The 20,428-nt window shown below is 38.6% G+C and overlaps 1 protein-coding gene across 2 annotated transcripts in view; it reads left to right on the top strand.

Annotated features, from left to right (window-relative positions):
- The window catches only part of LOC123988508, a 120,170-nt gene that overhangs the window by 55,141 nt on the left and 44,601 nt on the right, over positions 1-20,428 (top strand). For both annotated transcript variants that reach the window (XM_046288798.1, XM_046288797.1), the window contains exon 4: positions 4,246-4,334. In XM_046288798.1, the coding sequence (XP_046144754.1) occupies positions 4,246-4,334 (89 nt within the window). The remainder of the gene's footprint in view (positions 1-4,245; positions 4,335-20,428) is intronic.

The raw sequence follows: 20,428 nt of genomic DNA, 5'->3' as shown, positions 1-20,428 counted from the left end.
GCACGCGTAGAGAGCAGGCAAAGAAGACGAGGCAAACATTATTATGCCCGAGCCGTGAATTATAGCTCGCTCGTTCAGCGTTTCAATTTCAAGCCCGGCGCTCTCTTGTTGCTGCTGCAACCCTCGCATCAATTAAAGGGGAAGAAGCAACGCGATGCACCGGCCACCGTGTTTGCAATCTTTTCCTCCTTTTCCTTCTTTTTCTAACCCGGTTTTTGCTTTTCTCACTTGCCACGCTTTCCTTCGCAAAATTTACCTTCTGTTTACATAAACGACCGTAATTATGCGCTTTTATACGAGGGCGATTTAAAAAGATGTCGTATGAAGATAAATTCTATTCAGAAATTCTAATAAAATAATGTATTTAACACTTTCGGTTACCCTCGGAACGAATATGTTAATCGTTTGACATTGACATTGCTCTACTTGCATACTAAAAAGGTAGACAAATTAATTTTCGATGAAAAATCTTTTATGTAATGAAAGATGTAATGAATTAATTATAAACAGACATTCAAGATGGTTATGTATAGAAGGATCCAGTTATGTATCTTCTGAATCTCGAACCAGTTAGTTATCCAGGTTGAAACCATTCCTAGACGACAAGCACGTTTTAAACGTCGAATCCCATGATCGGGCTCGTTCGAAGGAACGTCTTCATCGGGCGAAAAGAAAAGGCAGTTTAATCCGCCACCTTGCAACACAAGTGGTTTGCCTAAGCTGGTGGTGGCAAAAAGTACACTGTTCGTGTGCAAACAAGGCGAGCAAATCGTTGCAAAAAGGGCGTTACCTTATATGTATGTAGAATCCGCGAGCGAGTCCAGTCCAGTTCGGGAATGCAAGTCGTACGAGTAGTATACTGGCTGATCCTTTTTTTATACCTTCGTAGATTTATCTCGATAAATTTCGATTGTCATTTAATCTAACGATAGTTTTTTTCAATATTTTTGAATATTTCTGAATATTTATTTTCACTTGAAAAGAAATGACTAAAAAAATTATATAAAGCAAAGAATGACTTAGACATATCGATACATCAAGATAAAGTAACTTCTGTTACTTTAAAGAGGAAAAGGTAAAAGTGATTCGTCTGGTGATTCATCAGAGTAAGTACGTGTACAGATTCGTGGCATGCTGGGCGCAGATAAAAAATCACCAGTTGTAATTCCAATTGAGTCATTTACCATATTTACAGTGGGCACGTGCCACTCCTGCTGACAATCTCGATCCGGATCGATCGATCGCGAACCGGATTAATAGCGTACGCCGCCGCCGCGCCGCCGCGCCGCGCCGTACGGAGAAACGAGACAGAGAGAAACAATTGAACCACTCTGATCTCGGCTAAACGAGATTCTTAATTGACGGTTAAGTACTCGTATTTATTCTTCCACTAAAGAAATGATGCTAATATGTATGTAGTGTTAAGGGGATTGGAAAGGAGCTTCTTATTTTTTCTTCAATTTTTTTCAATCAAATTATTCGACTAGATTTTTTCTTAAATTAAAGAGATTAGTTTTTTATTTGACGATGAGTAAAAAACTTTGAGATGTCGTTATTTTTTATAATAATAGTAGTTAAGACTATAACTCTCGTACCTTGCTACACGGCGTACGTTCTTGAAGAGCATGTTTCGAGGTAAGAAAAAACGAAATCGTGACCGATCCTCTCCGATCCTCTCCGATCGAATCGTTCTCAACACGTTTTATCGTGGCACGCGCGGCTCCCTCCTCACCTTATCGATCAATCGAATCGGATTAATGACATGTTTGCTAACAGAATACCTGATGATAGCCGACCGCATCTTACACAATGACGAACAGCAATCGTTACGTTGATCGGAGTGTAAAATCTCACGGCTCTGAGCTTCTAATGCTCGTAACATTTTTATGGGATCGCTTCATTCAGATATCTGACGTATCTGTTGCTTTAAATAGGATTATCGAGATAATTTTCTCTTTTTAAACTCGTATACTTACGTTACACGCATTCCCTTCGGGTATAAACAGAAACCTGATGAGACTTATTATTAATGATAATATAACTGTTATGTAATATGTAAGTACCTACTCGATTATACAAATTGATTTGTGTAACGAAGACATTAATTGTACTTATGACAGAAGTTCATTGCAAAGAAATGATTAGGTACTTATTGTTGAATTTCGTTAATTCAACTTTTGTAATAAGGTAATAAGGTAAAAGTATCAGAATTTCAGAATTCTTAAACTAAAATTATAAAATTTTTCAATTTCAGACCATCGAAATCCGAGATTAGCAAAATTATAAAATCGCCGACTTTCTAAATTTCCAAATTTCCAAATTTCTTAGGATCCTAGCTCACGGCAGGAAGAATGAAATATTATTATTAAATAAAACCAAATACCGATGACAGAAATGCAATATTATCATTAGAAAACAATCAAAGTTAATCACTGTTATTTACTAAGAATTCGTTCACAAGTTACTAGCTGCTACCCATTGGGCAAGCAGGTTTGCGCGAAATAGACAAACAGAAATTTGAAGATACAATTAATGTGTCAGCTAATTTGCATAATTGATTGAGACAACCCTGAACAAGACCAGTAATACAATCGATAGAAGGCAAGCTACGAGTTATCGGAACGCCCCAATGTGCCGTTATCTAGTTTAAATCGATTTCAACGTTCATCCACGACCTCGATAAAACGGTAATCGATTGTCGTAATAATTGTTACGTAATCCACGCGAGAAGTAATAGCCGGCAACAGGTGAGATTCCGTAATCAAGCGGAAGGACGTTCTCGTTCATTTCCACGGCCAAGTGGAACGATTATTGAAATAACTCGATTAACATAACGTACAACTCGGTTCTGTACATACTTTTTTTTTCTTTTTTTTTCTTACTTTTTCTTTGACCAGAAAAGCTTGTAATCGTTGTTGTCAGATCCATGCACGTAAGTACATATATGTACAATCGGTGATAACAATAAATAAATTTTATTTTTATTTATATAAAATATTTAAAACTGGCCTGGGTAAATATTGTAAATAAATTCTTTATCATTTTACAGTTTTAATTCAGATTTAAATTCATCGTGATAACTCACAATTCGAGCATCATCAATTTACCACCACCTGCTTTCCTTCTTCAGCATTCAATTTGTTCAGATTCCCCGGTACGATAATAGCAAATGAAAGCAAGAGGGACAGAGAGCGTGTGTACCATTCTCATTTGTCCTCGTTCCCAACGAAACCGCAGTACGTCGTGTCAATGGTTATTGTCGAACGACGTGCATATACTTTAGGCACGATTTGGTTCATTCGCTCGAGTACCCCGTTCATTGATTAAGGTATACTACAAACCACGTGTTAAGCACTTCTCGATATCATTTCTGGAACCTTGTTAATTTTCTATGGAAAATAATAATTATATGGGAATGATCGAGCCGGTCATGAGCGAAAACTAAAAATTTCCATATTTATTAATTTTATGTACGATTAATTAATTAATTGCGTATAAAGCCCTATTAGACATATAGGTACGCGTGGTCAAAAACCTGTTTGCGCGTGGATATCTGAAATCTCTCCACGATTACGATTTCTTCGTTTATTTTTTTCGTTCCCTCGCCCGTTTCGTCTCTCCGTTTTTAATCGAATCGATAGACGGTCGATCAGAAAACGTAACCACAGGCGGCTGGTATGAAAGGACCATTGCTTAGTTCGTTACCTGGCAAACCTTGTCCGCGGTCATGGTTGCAATCATTTTTTGAAAACGGATTTCAGTGGGTTTTCGGGTTGCGTTGCGGTTTCGTGAACAACGCGGATTCCATTCTCCACTGTCTATCGAGGATTTCATACTCAATCACCATTTTATAGGGTAATGATTTAGGGGGATGTATCACAATGTCGTGCGAAATATTCCCCTCCTTAATTAAAGTCGCATAAATCCAAAGTATTATAAGTAAAATATGATGTCGAGGTAAATAACAGTCGAAGATACACAACAGCTACCTGACCTGAATCGAAACCCAAACAATGCTCGTCGTCCATAACCTTGGTGAAGAAAATCGAGGCAAACGTTACGCTTGTCTAGGATTCCAATTCAGTAGCGATTCACTTTCGGTTTCGATAACATCGTGTCAGTGTCGCGCAAACGATGCTCCGTGAAATTTATCTCTTTACGCGATTCTATCGCATAACGAGTTTAGTGTTAGTACACCTGACAAATGACTGTTTCGTGAAACTAGTGTGTGTTTTCTGTGAACAGCTCCATACCACCTGGTGAACTGGTGAACTGGAGGAGGTTACAAACATCCCTGGCTGAGGATCCTCCTCTGATGGAATTTACGGTTAAAGGTAGGAAATTGAACAAATTTGTTATACGGTATCGTAATAAGATTTTCCTAATACCTTAGAATGTTACATTTATTATTATTTAATCAGATAGTTACAAGTCGTCCAAATAAATCAAATCAAAGTGCGTTTATAACTTTTAGATAAGATTTTAATTGATCAAATTTTCATTAGATAATTCTATTGCATATGTAATTGGGTGGCATTGTTTATATTAAAGTATCTTTGGAATCTGTATCGTGTTAAACACGAAACTGTGAGAGGGGGGGGGGGGGGGGGGGGGGATGAAAAGATAGATTGATTATACGGTGCATAACTTAGCGCAGGTGCACAAGACACGTGTATTTCTGAGATTCGACAAGATCGTTGCATTCCTAGCGAGGAAAGCGAAACGCAACACGCCTCATCGACTAGATCGAATAAAGCATGATTTACATTTGTTTTCATACTTTCATCGCGTTTCTTTCATTTGGTAACGTGATAATGATTTATGCGAAAATTCTTTTACAAAATAGATTATTATTTAAAAATAAATACATACATTCAGTTTAATTTAAATAATTGATCGTAGGAACATCGAGCCAGTTTCCTTCAAAGATAATTTCTGTAATTAATATTCCATTAACCCTTTTAAATTGTTTCTCCAATATTCCATCAACTTTACGAAATTATTTTTCCGATGTACAGTAACTTCTATAGAATTATTTCGTTCTTCTTTTTTACTTATAAAACAAATTGTTCTTCGAAAATAATGAGTTTTCCTATATGATCGTTTATAGAATAATTCTTTCGTGATACTCTCCTTTTCGTAATTAATTAAATTATATAATTTTTCAAATTGCATAAAATTGTATAACATGCTTGAAAAGAAAAGGTTGCATAAAATTATTTATAATTTATAATTTATAATTTATAATTGAAATATAATTGAAAGTAGCATAGAGGAGAAATTCCCAGTGATTAGGTAATGTTTTCTTATCGTTAGATGCATTGGTTGACATGGGATTACGCAAGCTTTTTGAAAAAGCTCGCGTCTTTCAATGAGAGTTTGCAACTCATGAAACTCCTTATGTAAGGCCCAGAATAGACCCAGACCAGTTACATACTTTCTCGACGATCACTGTACCATTCACCCGATATCGCCGGTATCCAGTTCAGTGCAAGCACTATGCTTGAAGGAATTGAAAACTCGAAATGGTAAACGATATATGTAAATTCTAAAAATAACATTTTTTATAAGGAAAAAGAGAAGCATATCTGTTCGCATTAATATTTACATCGCTTCTCATTTAGCTATGTTGTACAATGTTACAAATTTTGCAACATCAATAACGATTACTTTAGTTGTTGAAATTATTTCAATTATTGGTGTATTTAATTACATTACCTTAAAAATCAAATTGAAAAAAGAAAAAAGGAAAAAGAAAAATTGACCTGCTATATTTTACAAAACAAGGGTATTGAAAATTTTAACGATCCAACTATCGCTACCTTTTTTCTGTCTACCTTCAATTTTCAACCACATAAAACATTGACCAGAGTATCCTCTGGTTTGTTTTTTCTTTTTTTTTTTTTTTTTTTTTCGATTCGGTTTCAGCTATTGTTTTTGAACCACGAGCTTCCAAATTGAACTCTTTGAAAGATTCACAGGGGTTCGTTAAAAGTTGATGGAAATTTGGCACGACAGAATATCTGTCGATGTTCGATTTAAATAATTCAGACATTTCATATTCTTCTTCTTTTCAATTGCTTCTTTTTGTAGATGTAATTGAAACATTTTTTCACATTGAATAATTTCATGAAAAAATCATTGCTGAATGCAATTCTTCATAACTGAAGCCTCTTTAGGCTTCATTGATCTTACGCGTTTTACTAGGCAAACTGTATGGAAATTATCAATATCTACCTGATTATCACGGATACATAAATTCCTTCGATATTGATTTACTGAAAAATGGAGTTTTCTACACAAAATGTCATTCTACATTTTCGACTTATCGTTTTAGATAGATTCACTCCTTTCTGGAATCACACCCTGTATGGTATGAATAGAGAAATCGATTATAGGAGTAGATTACTTTCAGAAATTCTCCCATTTCATTATTCATAGTTCCATTATATTTTAATACCATTCCGGAGACTTTCCTCGCTAGCTTCAAGGATCATCCACGAAGGAAAATAATGTCAAACAAGCGTGCTAATATTTTCGACTTTCTTCATCCTTTCATACGCTCGCCTGCTTCTCGTTGCCGATCCTGATTGGATACATAACGGTCCCGTTTATCCGTCTTCCGAAGTAACGAGCTAACGTTACGACACTGATTCGAGCTTGGTGACGCAGATCCGACGCCCACGCAGCAGAAATTCTCTTCTTCGACTCTGCTGCGCCTTCGCGGATAACCTTTCTCGAAGCGCAGATTCATTTTTCTATTTCTTCTTATACAGATTTTCAGATTTTTTTATGCCTAGTTGCTGCTAACTTTTCTAATTGCAAAAATTGTATTAGGGCTAGGTTTTTAAAAAAATTTCAACAAACGAATACTGGATTTCAGCAACTTGCTGTTACTTTTCAATTAAATTTCGAGGAAGGGATTTTATTGTTACGTTCATTTACCATAATGATACGTTAGTCTGTTTTGTTGAAATTGAAAGGGTATAGCGGCAACTTGTTTGCCTTTTGTTTGATACGAACAATATGCAGATATTATCATCGACGAATTATTATTGAGAAACATGGTATAATTAATTAATTTCCCCGGAGAATACATAGTTGCATATCCTGAATATTCGAATTGATGGTTTGTTGTTAGTGTAATTGTGTGTATAGAATCATCAAGGGAATTTAATGTTTAGGATGAAAAAATGATAACATAATTTATAATAGAAAGTATCATTTTTGTTTTCTTTCCTTTTTACGCACTAAAACCAAAATGACTGGTATAAATTCGTGCTACATACATATTATATTGCGTAAGAAGAGGTACGAAGATCCACGCAACGTGATCATTTAAACGCGTGATGGGAACATCTAATCTGATAACGAAGAGTATCGCGAGAAATATGATATGCAATTAAATATTGTTCGCTCGGTCCAGTTCTGCTCGATTTCTTTTTAACGCTAGCTGGAAGAGGCTATCTCGTGGGAATGAGAAAACGCTTAATCTATTTTTTTCATTTATAGCATAGTTTCACATAACATAAAGTAAATAAAAAAAAAAAATAATAATAAACATTTTCATAGCCGCAAAACTGATATATGTATCACAGTAAAAGTGTTAATTTACATTTATCAGTAAAATTGTTTATTTAAATTAATAATATCGTACATTTTTATTTCGTAGATGCTTTTACTACGATAAATTAGATACGAAAATGTATATCTTCATCAGTCTCATTGTTTTTGAATACAGAATGACAGCACGTAGGTATAGTTCCCCCTAAAGCAGGAACAGAGATTCAATGGACAATATCCTTGTAATTATTAACGAAATTATTAACGCGATTTAATAAATCCAAACGAAGCTTTCGTCGATCATAAAGCTGGCTTCCCGGTAAATTACACAAAGCGAACGGGCGTAGTAGAGTCGATTCGCTACGGCAGGCAACGCGATCAAATAAAATATGTACACGTTTTATCGTCTGAAACGACAGTATTAATTAGTTGACATACGAATATAAGTTATCGGTCGGTTTTCAATGACTTCTGTGTGAAGCGTTTCAATGATCAACAGTAGACAATGCACAATATATGCATTATTAATAAACATTGAGTTGTTTTGCCAACAGAATCAAGTATCGCAACTAATGGTTCTTGCGTTGTAACGCTGAAAATTTTAACAACTCAAAGTTGTAAATAGAGTTACTATTATCTGCTTCGGTAATTGTTTCGTTTCATTCAAAGTTTCTCTCGTGTTTCTCTTTCTGTGGATTTCTACTTTGCTACGTTCAAATTTCGCGCGTTCTTTCGGCGGGAAATTGAAAAGAGGAACGCGTCGCGGTTTTCGTGACGCGACGCGACGCGACGCGACGTGCGGCAGTCGGCGGCGTCGGCCCACAAAGAATAAACGCGCAAAGGCCTTCAACTGCCGCCTAAGGTATGTGAAAGGAGAGTTCAGAGATATTTCCTTGGCTAATGCACCAGGAGGAAGGTGGAGAGACGGTCGCGCGACCGAGTTGAGACGAAACGAGACAGAAATAAAGGAGAACAGCTAGAAAAGAGGAAGAACGAGACTTGTCGGTGTATTCATGGAGGGGTAGGAAGAGAGAACAGAGAGGGTAAATTTATCTGTTGGCGCCGCGCTGCCGAGAGGAGCCCACACTCTCGTTCACGGTTTTACTGTTTCCAGTCGCGCCGTTACGCGAAACTTTTAACCCTATCCACCCCTATCCGTTCCTTCTCTTTAATATGTGCAACTCTCGATCAAATATAAACGAGAGTGTGTTTGCAAGAATCCATGCATTTACAAATTAACTTTTGCTTTCTCTTTTTCTCCCCTGTTAATGTACGACTTTGCTAAAATTTCGTAACTTATACATTAATAACAGTCGGAATACATAATTAAAACATAGGTATTCAAAATACTTTACGTAAATTAACAATTTAGTTAATGAAATAAAAACGGAAAATTTTATAAATATCTTCATCTACAGAACAGCTTTTACACGGTGATGTTACGCGAGGGTACGTGTAATAACCTTCGAAGTAAATTACAAAACTCCCGCGACGTGCGCGAAATTTGCATAATACATATTCTTCAAACGAAAGCTTGAAAATACGGTAATTAGAAAAGCTTGATTAAATAACAAATTTTTCGTATACGCTCGGTGTGCGTACCTACTTATTTCAACACACAAACACCAAGATTCAGTGGTTTAAACCACTTTCATAAAATTCATCCTTAAGATTAATTGATTAGCATTAGAACGAGACGATCAAGTATAAACGAATGGTTCGGCCCGTGTTCGTGTGAAAAGTTTCGGCGTGACCGACGCCCGTACAATAACTCGCAACCTCTAACCATGTGAATTATAACAGGATGCAATGGCATTAAGTTATTACATTTAGCGGTGCAAATGGGCAGGCACCATATAAACCGTTTCCGGTTGCAGAGCACGAACTCTCTTGCATCGTGATTTCTCTGGCGCCTGAATTTTCTCACATGTCTCTTCCCATCCGCTTCGCTCTTAATCAATATTCTTGATTAACCAATGATTCTGAAATTAAAAAAAAAAAAAAAGAAAAAAAAGAGCTCGTTGATTGAACGTCGAATCGTAAGTTGGTCGAGTGGATTTTTCAATAATTGAAAAAGATGTAAAAGGCAGGCAGGGAGACGGGTGACAATGACTCGTGCCCTCTGGCAACGTCCCCACGGGCCGCGAGTTATACACCTGTGTTCTGTTTTCAAATCTTCGTGTTTTTCCCGCTCGAATGGATCGTAAGCACGAAAACGTGTGTATACCAGTTGTACACGGTTGAATAGAGGTTCGCGTATACTCGAGAGGCCGGGCAAATCGCATCCAGCGAGGAGAACATGGTGGCAGCGGTAAGACAACGAGGATACCGAAGGACATACCCATTGAAAGAGAGTAGAATTTACAAGCTATCGAAGAAAGAGAGGAGATGCCACGCGCCCGACGCGACGAGGATAGGGCAAACAACGCGTGAGAAGGAGAGAAGATAAAAGAAAAGTTTTCTCGCTGGCCCCTTAGGCTATGCGTACGCTTGTAAGTACTTACATATCCTGAACCAAAGAACATTATCTGCGCGTGCAACTGCGCATGCGGTCCACTGCTGCCCCCTACCTGCCCACCATTTCCTCGTCGCTCGTTTAACCCTCGTTTAACTCTCTTTCCCGCGGTATTTTTATTTTTTCCTCGCTTTTGTCACGCGTCTGGATGGTCACTCTGTTGCACGATCCTGTTCCTCTCTTTCCCTGCCCGCTATTTCAGTTTGTTTGACAAGTTAATTGAAAAAGAGAGTGTGAATAACATAACAAAAGCGAAAAAGATGAAAAAGATGAAAAAGAAAGGACGAAAATGGTGATTGGCAAAAAAGCAAGGCTTGGGACGCGTCCCTTGAAAAGGGCCCGTGAAGGGTACCGCACGCGGTGATGACAGTTGATGTAAGAAAATGCAATGGTGAGGGCGAATCCCTTTTCGACGATTACTGTAGCTGAAAAAAAGTGATTGTAAAAATGGTGCCATGGTGCACGGTGAAATTCCAATGTGGCCGGCGCGGCGCGGCGCGGCGTAGCGGTCGTCGAGGTGCCACGTTCTTCCCTCTCGCACTTTGTACTCGTTAAGGTCGCCGGTGCAATGGTCAGGGGCAAAGGCATAACTAAGCGGCTACGTGATGCTCGGCCAGTGGCTGCGTGTGCACGCGCGCCACGAAGCAAAGTTTACAGTTAGCCACTTTAAAAACACTGGGCGACCGAGCAAGAAGAACACGGCACGGTGGACGGAACGCGCGAAAGAAGAGAAGAAGAAAAAAAAAAAGAAAACTAGAAAAGTTGAGACGCGCGATCGTGGCGCCCCTAGTGGGGGAAGTACAGCAAAGAAAAAGAAAATGAGGAAGGGGAAAAAAGGAGCAAGGCAAAGAGGAACGCGCAATCATCGGCGTCAGTGAGCGTTGGTAGGGGCGTGAAGGAGAAGGAGAAGGAGAAGATACTTGGGCGGGGGAGGAAAAAGTGTTGGGGGTGAAGGGAGAAAAGAGACACGAACTGTATAACGAGACAAGGTTGGGAGGTCATCGGTTGTTTGGTGCGACGAGGAGGAGCGATGCTGGCATGAGGCCATGAGAAAGAAGGCTCCCAGGCATGCCGCTCCTCTCGCTTCGCAGGAGTGAGTTAGACGCGAGAAATGCTGAGAGACAAGCCGAGACTCGCGCCTCGCTGCTGACGACACTAGCAACGATGGAGCAACGATGGAGCAACGAAGAGGTATCCGTAGAGAAACGAGAAGAGGATGGAGAGGAGGAAGATGAAAGAGAGAGAATCGGTGAGAAGAGACCCAAAAGAAGCAGACTTTGGCCTGGCTGGTTGGCACGACTGCTTCTCCGCTTCTTTCTTTCCTCCTTTTCTATCGGACCGTAGCTACTTACTCCTCTGGTAAAGCGTTTGCACGACAAAGACAGGAAAAAGGCCATCGTCTTCTGCGGCGAAACGCGGCGCGCGAAGCTGTTCTCCACGCGTCAAGGACGATCGTAACGCCGCATACTGGGAAGATTCTGAAATTCGCCGATGCGGCTCTCGCAGTGAATATATGTAAGCGTTGGAAATAGTGTCTCCGTTTCTCGAAACGACGACGCTGCGTACCTCGAGGGTTATACAGGGTGTACCGAACGCGGACCTGAAAGAGAACGCTACATCAATCGATGCCGCTTTCTTAATGGCTTAATTTACGGCATCGCCTTATCGCGGACGAGTTGCACCTGTCAGTTCAGAATCAAACGTATTAAGTATCATTTGGTAGCATTTACCTCGTGCGCCAATGCGTACCCATATAGAATCTCTGATAACGCGTCAGCTGTTTGTTCAGTTGGCCATAGGATACCTGTCCAAGAATTCACCCTCGTGACAGCGGTTTAATGTTGTAGTAGATGGACCAATTAATACCGCCATTAACCGAAATAAAAAAACGATCCATTTAGCAGGGAATGTGAAAGAGAGAAAAGGAGATTGAGAATCTGCTTGCGAATATTTGGATTTAAACGACCACGTGCATGACCAAGAGTGAATAACTTTAAATATCATTTGACAGTCCTATGCCTGAGTCTCTGATGGTCCGTCAGCTGTTCGTCGAGTCGCCCGAGGCAGACTTGTCCAAGAATTTGTCCTCATGGCAGTGGCGCAAATTACGTAACCACCAATTGACTCGAAAGGGCGAGCCATTTAACAAAAACCTTTTCTTCCCCCTTTAGACATTTCACTTTTAATTGTAAAATGGTTAAGGACCTTTCGACTTGTTTTTACATTGAAAATATGCAGCCACCTCGGTACGTAACCTTTTTGATACACCCTGTATAGTACTATTTCACGGTAGACGGAGACACGTGAATGGTATTATCATTCGAATGCAACTGCAGGGCGTAGCCGAGTTCGTTAAATTCCGCGGGAACGTGGAATGGTAATGGAGAAGGTTTTATTCGACAAGTAAAGCACAATTTACGAGTATGTATCCCGAAGCTATGCATGAATATTATAGTTTCAAGAAAGTATAAGTTATGTTTTTTCCAGTGAATTTTGCTCTGACAAGAGAAGCTAAGTTCCTCGTCAGTTTGGAAAATAATTTTCTATAAAGGCTCTTCCAGACCCGTGAAACTCGCGCGAGATGTTGTCGAGGGTATTTTTCTCAAGTGAACACTGTATTAAAAGTGTCTCTAAATCAGCTGGCAATGATTTCGATAGCTTCCTGTATCATTTTTACCCTCAAGTAAGACAACTGTCCATAAATAATTTGCAAGTTCAAAGTCAGCCCACGGACAGAAACATCTATCCGGGGATGCATACCTATGTAATTTAATAGATACATAGGTATATGTATACAGACGTACGAGGTAGAGCTTCCGGCAGAGGCGATCGTAACGATAGGGTAACATGAATCATCTTGAATTTTCCTTCCCATTTGCTCGTGGAACTGGTTCGGTTACGTTCGATTTCGTCAATCGAAGCCTCGTGCCGTCCTCATGGTTCTCTGATTCTGGTTTCCTCTCGGCGTCTCTGGTCACTGGCGAGTATCGAAGAGGAAGGACCGGTTCCAAAGGATGCTCTTACCTTTCGTTCCTTCTCCGCAGTCCGGCTCTATCTACTCTCTGCTTCTTCTCCTCTTCACCTTCCCGCCACTCGTTTTTCTTCTCGTTTTTCTTCTTCTTCGTCGCCTTTCTCCTCCTCCTCCTCCTCCTGCTGTTCGTGTTCGATGTTAGCCAGCCGTGCATGCAACCGCCCCTCTACTCCGTCGATCTTCCTCTGGATAATTTATTTTTAATAAAAGACCAGCGCCATCTTCGGCATCGAGTGCCATGGGAAACTCACCGTGCCGGTTCGTTTGCAATAGCCCTCTGAGTGAGAAAGGATCCTTTTCACGGACGATCGATTCCTCGAGCCCTGCTAGCCCGCGCCACGAGCTTGTCTTCTTCCTGCAAGGTCCCGACCTTGCAACTTGCACCAACAAGTTGCGAGTCCTCCTATCGACCCACCTTAGTATGTACTTACCATTCCTTTGGGACTCCAATCGATAGACACTCGATATGGTTGATTGTAAAAAATTCTATCTCATGTCTGCTTCGCGTTAACCACTTTGAATCCGCGCAAATGAGCGGGATTGATGATGGAAAGCACGCTACCGGTAAACGAGCGGTTCGCTTAACTGCGCACACGTGAAGCGGAAAGAAACGCCGCGCCGCGCGTCGCGTCGCGTCGGTAGGAATCGGTCGAAGGAATTTAACCCTGTTCACGGTTCACCGTGTAAGTACGCTTCTCTCTATGGTGTCACGTGGTTGACGAAGGAAATGCAGGGTTCGATGAAAATAATGCTATTTCTTGATTGCGATGTTTCATTCGGTAGGTACTTATTAGCTCAATTATCCTAATTATCAGTTTGATATATACGAGAAAAATGTTTTGTTTGAAAGACAAAAAGTATATTGAAAAATGAAATAATGAAATAATGAAATAATGAAATACCTGAAACAAAATAAATAAATGTTAATAATTGATAAGATAGAAAACACGTTAACAAACGGTATTAATATCGATGGTCCCGTCCGCATTGGCGAATGCTTGCATGTTTGTGCACACAGATATTGTACACGTGTGCGCCGCGTACGTGTCGTGTAACAATGGGGTGGCAACATTATCGATAAATTACCATTACCGTTAGTGCCACTGTTGGTTACGTTATCGTATGGCATCTCTATTCGCGAACGATGCGCCATACTGATAGTCTACTTAGCTTTCTCACGTGACGAGCAATCCTCTGCATTACGCTTCTCTTTTGCTTTTTTTTAACACTTTTAATTGATTGTCAGATGTGAAATCGAGGCGAGATTGTAAGAAGAAACTTTACTGTTACGAATATGTAGTAGGTATAAGTGAAAGAGATGAAAAGTTTCAATGAAGAGCGTTCTGTAATAGCTGATGCAACTGAAAAGATCATGATTTCACACGAATAAATAGATAGGTTCTATTTTTGAGTGCATTTCAGTGCATTTCAGTGCATTTCAGTGCATTTCAGTGCATTTCAGTGCATTTGACATGTCAAAATCATCTGTTCGAGTTTCAACAAATTTCAGAATAAAAAATATTTCCTTCTTCTTTTAATAATCGACCTGATTATACAGAGAGTCCCAATTTGATTCCGAGAAAAATCAGAGTAATTCTGGGGATAGAGCCAACCGACGACTTTCTGTCCACCAGAGTAGACGGATAATAAATTATTAATCGTGCAGTGACACGGTAGAAGCGTTGTTTCTGACAGATTCACGATATTAAAATCCTGCTCGAGTGTCTTTTTTATCGGGTCAAATTTCCATCAATGCCTCGTTCGAAAAGCTGCTACCGCGACACGTTGATTTATTATGTTCGAACGTTCGTTCCTATTCATCGTCCAAAGAATTAAGCTCCATTACATACCTATTATGTATTATGAACCTTTGTATTCCATTATAAATACATATGTGGAGATTAGAAAAATTTTAGACGAAAAATAGGTAGAAGAAATAAATTCATCTTTCTTCGTTGATAAAATTTTATAATTTTGTTAGTCGAAGCAGAGGCAACATTTCAAGAGCATCAGAATCGACGACTTCAAGATGAAAGTTGCTCTAGCTAGCTAGCTAAAGCCTGGTCTGGCTACTTTCTAAATTTAGGCCGTGTTGCTTTCACGCGCCGAATTTCTGGACGAGATCGTGTCTACGTAACATCTCGGAATACACATGGCTATTATCCTCCATTCGTATTGGCCAATACCTTTAACTTTAACCTTTAACCAGCTCGTTATAAAAATGGCTCGTCAATTTTTCGTTTATGTATATGTATAAAACACGTTGATTCATCGAACACGTACCTACCTATGTTAATTGTGTATTCATTTATTTTATCAGCATTTAAAAATGAGTACCTACCATAAATACGTAGATATTTATTATGAATCACCCTATACACTGTCAGTGTTCAAGTCAAATTCAAGATCCTTAACAAAGAAAAAGAAAAAAAAAATCATCCATATTATAACCATGTCTTTTTAATTCCTTTTAATACCTTCAATTTACCACCAGTCAAGTTACTTCCGCGTTTCGGAAGATCGTATGTCGCGTGCGAATTAAAGCAAAGGCATACATACATACATACATATGATTGATGACGTTCGGAGAATGCAAAAGCACCTAAATCGAAATTAAATGACAGCCTCGACTATGTATTTATGTAGTAGCGTTGAATCGACCGCGAAACATCGCACTCATCTATTTCGATCCGTGATTTTTCTTCGATCGTATTTGTCTCGAAGTAGTACTTATTAAAATAGTTATCCGTGAAAAAAGAAGGGAAAGAACCATGGTGGTATGTACATACATATAACGGGATTCGTAGTAAAGCTGATCGCAAAACGGTGAAACGTTTTGCTCCCTCGACTCAGCAGCGAAGAAACAGAGTTCCTTCTACGGCATACTAATCGGTACATACTCCCTATAAAATGCTTTCACGACGCGCGCCATCACTGAAATTAACTCGTCGAGAAACCGTTGCAAGCATATAGCATACTGTGTATGACTCAAATTTTAATGAAACTTTATTCAATTGAAACACTTCGGTTTTTCTGTAATTTTTACACCGTATTACGTTGGTGTGTACTAACAATAAGTGGTTAACCCTTGGGCGGCGGACCATGGAGAGAGTTACAATTTTAATGTAGTTCAAAACGTTACATATATGTATGTATAAATAAAAGAACTGTTGGTTAATATTAGAAGATCAGATTGTAGTTGAGGAAAGCAGGAAAAAATGAGACTACACAAGGAGTGATTCACTCTGACTCAGCGATTCGTTGCATTTAATGTCCTGGAAGCGGATAATCATACGAATTCAATCATCATAGAACTTCACTTCTCGTGTTCCAAGACAAAAATTCTTGAAACTGAGCAATTTCGCATTCAAAATTATTCAGATATTCGAAATTATTCAATTAAACAATTCCTATTCTGAATTATTCGAATCTTTGTACCATCTTTAATTGAAAGTCCGAGAGCGGTACTAATTCTGAAAAAATCTTCTCTTCATCACGAAAAGTACTAGATAAATAATACCATTCGCTGAGAATCTACCCGTTGTTACGTAACGTTATAATACAAGTTTGGCGACTGGATCTATGCCATTCTACATACATACTTCTACCTTTAGCCACGATGGTAAAGTATCCGCTATCCTCCATCAGACTCTCGTAAGTAAGTAAGTAAGTAAGTACTGTTCCAAGAGCCGATCGATAGACTCTGTTGGTTGTTTAAAAATCAAGAAAATAACCAAGTTGTTGCTTCTTCGAAGATATCCCCTCTTTCTTTCGATCGAATTTTTCGTTTCTTCAGGTTTTTCGAAAAATCAAGCCGGTTATTTCAAGCCGAAAAAGTTTTGCTTGCTTGCTTGCTTGCTTGCTTGCTTGGCGCGATTAGGGTGAAAAAGTAAGGGCTACGGGGCCGATGGGAGGGCAAAAGTGTGATGGAAAAGCAGAGAGAAAGAAAAAAGAGAAGGTGAGAGGGAGGTGGAGCTTGGTACGAGGACGTTGGAGAACGGCCGTTAGATATAGTTGATGGCGTCGCCGTCGGACGTCCTCGGGCGACGGCGCCACCGTCGTCCTCGTGCTGGCGTCCCTCGACTAAAGTAGGTTAGGTCGATGAGGCCACGACGATGCCGTCGCCACCGCCACCGTGCTTTCTGCGCAGCGGTCTCGACTCGATTCTCTGCAGCCCGTCGTCTCTCCGTTCCTCCTCGGCGACGATTCCGCGAATATGTAGTCACTTATAGTTACCGCTGCTGATCGATTTTCATAGTTTCCAACCTAAAACAGTGACAAAATTTTGTCAAATTTCCTTTTTTCTTTTAATTTTCTTTCAATTTTTATTTTAAGGGTCAGCAGTGTCTTAACAATCTGTCTGGATCATTAGCAAAATCTATAAAAAATCTATCTTATTAAAGCTCAAAAAAGAACTTACAGTCCATACGCGCGATCCTCTTATTTTAAGTTATTTAAAAGGATACTTCGGTAGCTATAAATTCTTCGTAAATTCAACTTTAGAAAGTTTAACGTCCTTTTCAAAGTTTCAACGTGAAAGACCACTGAAATTACATAAAAACTTCTAGATTGTCAGAAGACTCTACATAGAAATTGTTTATTTAAAATTAATGATTCAACGAAATTGAAGAAATATCTAGTTCTGCCACTACTATTAAACAGAGACGTATCAGTTACTAAAATCTTCCCTGATTGTCGAAAATAAGCATTGTGAATAACTTTAACGTTGGTCGTTTCCTGTGATCGAATTCGAATATTTGAAACCGGTCGGTCGTTTGAAAAGCATTTCGAAAGTAACGCTCGTCTTTACGATCGAATTTTCATGTCTGACGATCAGAGAAATTCTTTGGATAGTCGCTCGTAGACGCAAGACAATCGATCTTTACGTCCATTTCTCTCGAGAATGTCCACGGAATACTTGAATGGAAATTTTCCTCAAATTTTACCCTCTTCTAATCTTCGAATAACGGAGCTTTCTGAAAATTCTTTTTTCTTGGACAGTTTTCCTGGAAAGAATACCTTTTCAAAATCCGCGGAACCACACTGGCTATCCTACATACATATATGTAGCACTAATGGTTGCGTGTATAGTATAGTCACGACGCTGTAGAATCGATTTTCCTCTTCCCGCCAAATCGTGGCACCATTGACGTAGGCGCGAAAACATTTTACACAGAACGATGCGATGTATGTAAATCACAAAAGAACGAAGAACGAAGAACGAAGAACGAAGAAATAAGCTATCGTTTGAACGCAACAACGAGAAGGGTTATCATGAAGGCCGCGTGACGTCATATCGCGTCTGTTAACAAAATGGTCGCCACCGTGACTCGACATCGGGTCATCGGGTTTGCCAGAAAAATTCTTCGTGATCGGTTTAGTTCTATCGGGCTATCGTTTCTTCATTGAAACAAAGTGTTATTAAGTTTCAAAGTTTCTAGTATAATGTATGTCATGAAATTATCCATTTTCAAATACCTATTATATTGTAATAGGTATAGGTAAACAAGAATGATAACATTTAAAAGTTTATCATACTCTTTAGGTAAAAATGGTAGATGGTAACCTGAGGATAAAAGATGATATTGTAGATCCTGAATTTAATGTCTCTCGATTCATTTTTTTTAAATGTAAGCTAAAATTTGTTCGAAAAACTCTGAAACCGAAATTATCACCTGATATTTTTACGAATAAAAAACTAATACATTTTCTTGGAAAATAGAATCGATTTGAATTTCAATTTAATTTGCCATTTGGAGCAGCAAAAATCTGTTTGTTATCTCGTTTGATTTCATTCAGGCAAAAAATATTCTCGGCGTATATGTATCTTCAATTAAGAATACATTTCTGACGATAATATTAAAACATTTGTAGTTTAATCGTTCAACTTTCGAAGAAGAATATTCATAAAAAAAATTTTTTTTTGTTTTCTTGTAAAGATTAACCGCGTGGTTCTCTTGGAACATATCGAATTCCAGCAGGATAGAATTTCTCGCAAAGCATTTGTTGCTGGATGATTTTCGTTTTGGTTGGATCCAGCATGGCAAAATTTGCGTTACACGGGGCCCAATAAAATATCCAGTTATTCAGTGTATCGCGGCAAATGAATTCCCCCGTGTGTGTTGTTGGAAACGGGATCGCGGGACGCGCAAGCATTGGAAACAAATTCCGGAAACGTTTGCGTGAAAGGTGTTTACGTGAAAAATAAATTCTCGAAATATTTACCATCGGACAGGGAGGGGGTAGGGTTTGTTTGCGTTTACGGTGTGATTTTTCGAGATCATTCGCAGTACACGAGAAATTCTGCGTGAAACGAGTTAATCCTGTCGTTACAAACGATATGTAGGGAATGTAGAGAGTAATGGACAACTGTTAACCAATTTTAGCACATGGCTGGTCATCGGTGACACGGACAACGATACGTACATATGTATATGGTATAGACTAACTTAAAATTACCTACTCTATAACAAATTTTAATTACTATTCTTCACTTTAGCATCCAGTAAAATAAATTAGTCTGATACATCTATTAAATTCACTACAATTTTTAGAATTTTTCGAATTTTTAGAATAAACCAGTAAAATTTTGTAAAAAGACTTTTGGTTAGCCTTTTCATGTAAATATCTCACTGTGCACATCTAGTTATTGTGTTATTAAGTGGCACAAAAGTGCCACTTAAATTTCCATAAGTAGGTAGCATTTTTTTTTTTTAATAATACTTCACATTTGCATTTTTTAGGAATAAATTATTGTACAATTTGAAAAAGAATGTGATGTGTATCAAGTGGTAAAAAATGATAAGATAAGTGAGGAAAATACGAAAGATTACTTTTAATATTAAGAATTTATATTTTCTGTTCTTTTACGATCTGCAAGAAGATAAAAGAAATTTTCACCTTCGGCCGTGAGTTACCTACATATGTATAATAGTTGAAAAAAGTCAGCTACTTTGTTCAGTTCCTGGCAAATTATCTTAATTTTAGCTGAAACCGCAGCTGGCGTGACTTGTACCAAGATTGTTCCCTTGCAACGGGCTATTTTGCGAAATAATATTCTTGATTATTGTACTTTATATGCTTCCGTGGATTTAATCGCAAATCTTGAAATTTTCGGATATTACACCGTGTTGTTAAAAAGCTTCGTTTAAAAATTTCTCAATAAACATCAACGGTAACTTTGGTAACTTATATATTTTTAAACGTTTCAGAAAATTCGTGTTCATTTATATTTTTTCACTATTATTATTTATCGTGATCCTTTTTTAAATTACACTTTTAATAGTCCAGCAAGAGATCATGAAATCCTAGTGCAGCAG

This window comes from Osmia bicornis, chromosome 15 (genome assembly GCF_907164935.1).
Source record: "Osmia bicornis bicornis chromosome 15, iOsmBic2.1, whole genome shotgun sequence".
Lineage (NCBI taxonomy): Eukaryota > Metazoa > Arthropoda > Insecta > Hymenoptera > Megachilidae > Osmia > Osmia bicornis.
Note: the sequence above shows the minus strand (reverse complement) of the source record. Positions and strands in the feature narration are given on the sequence as shown.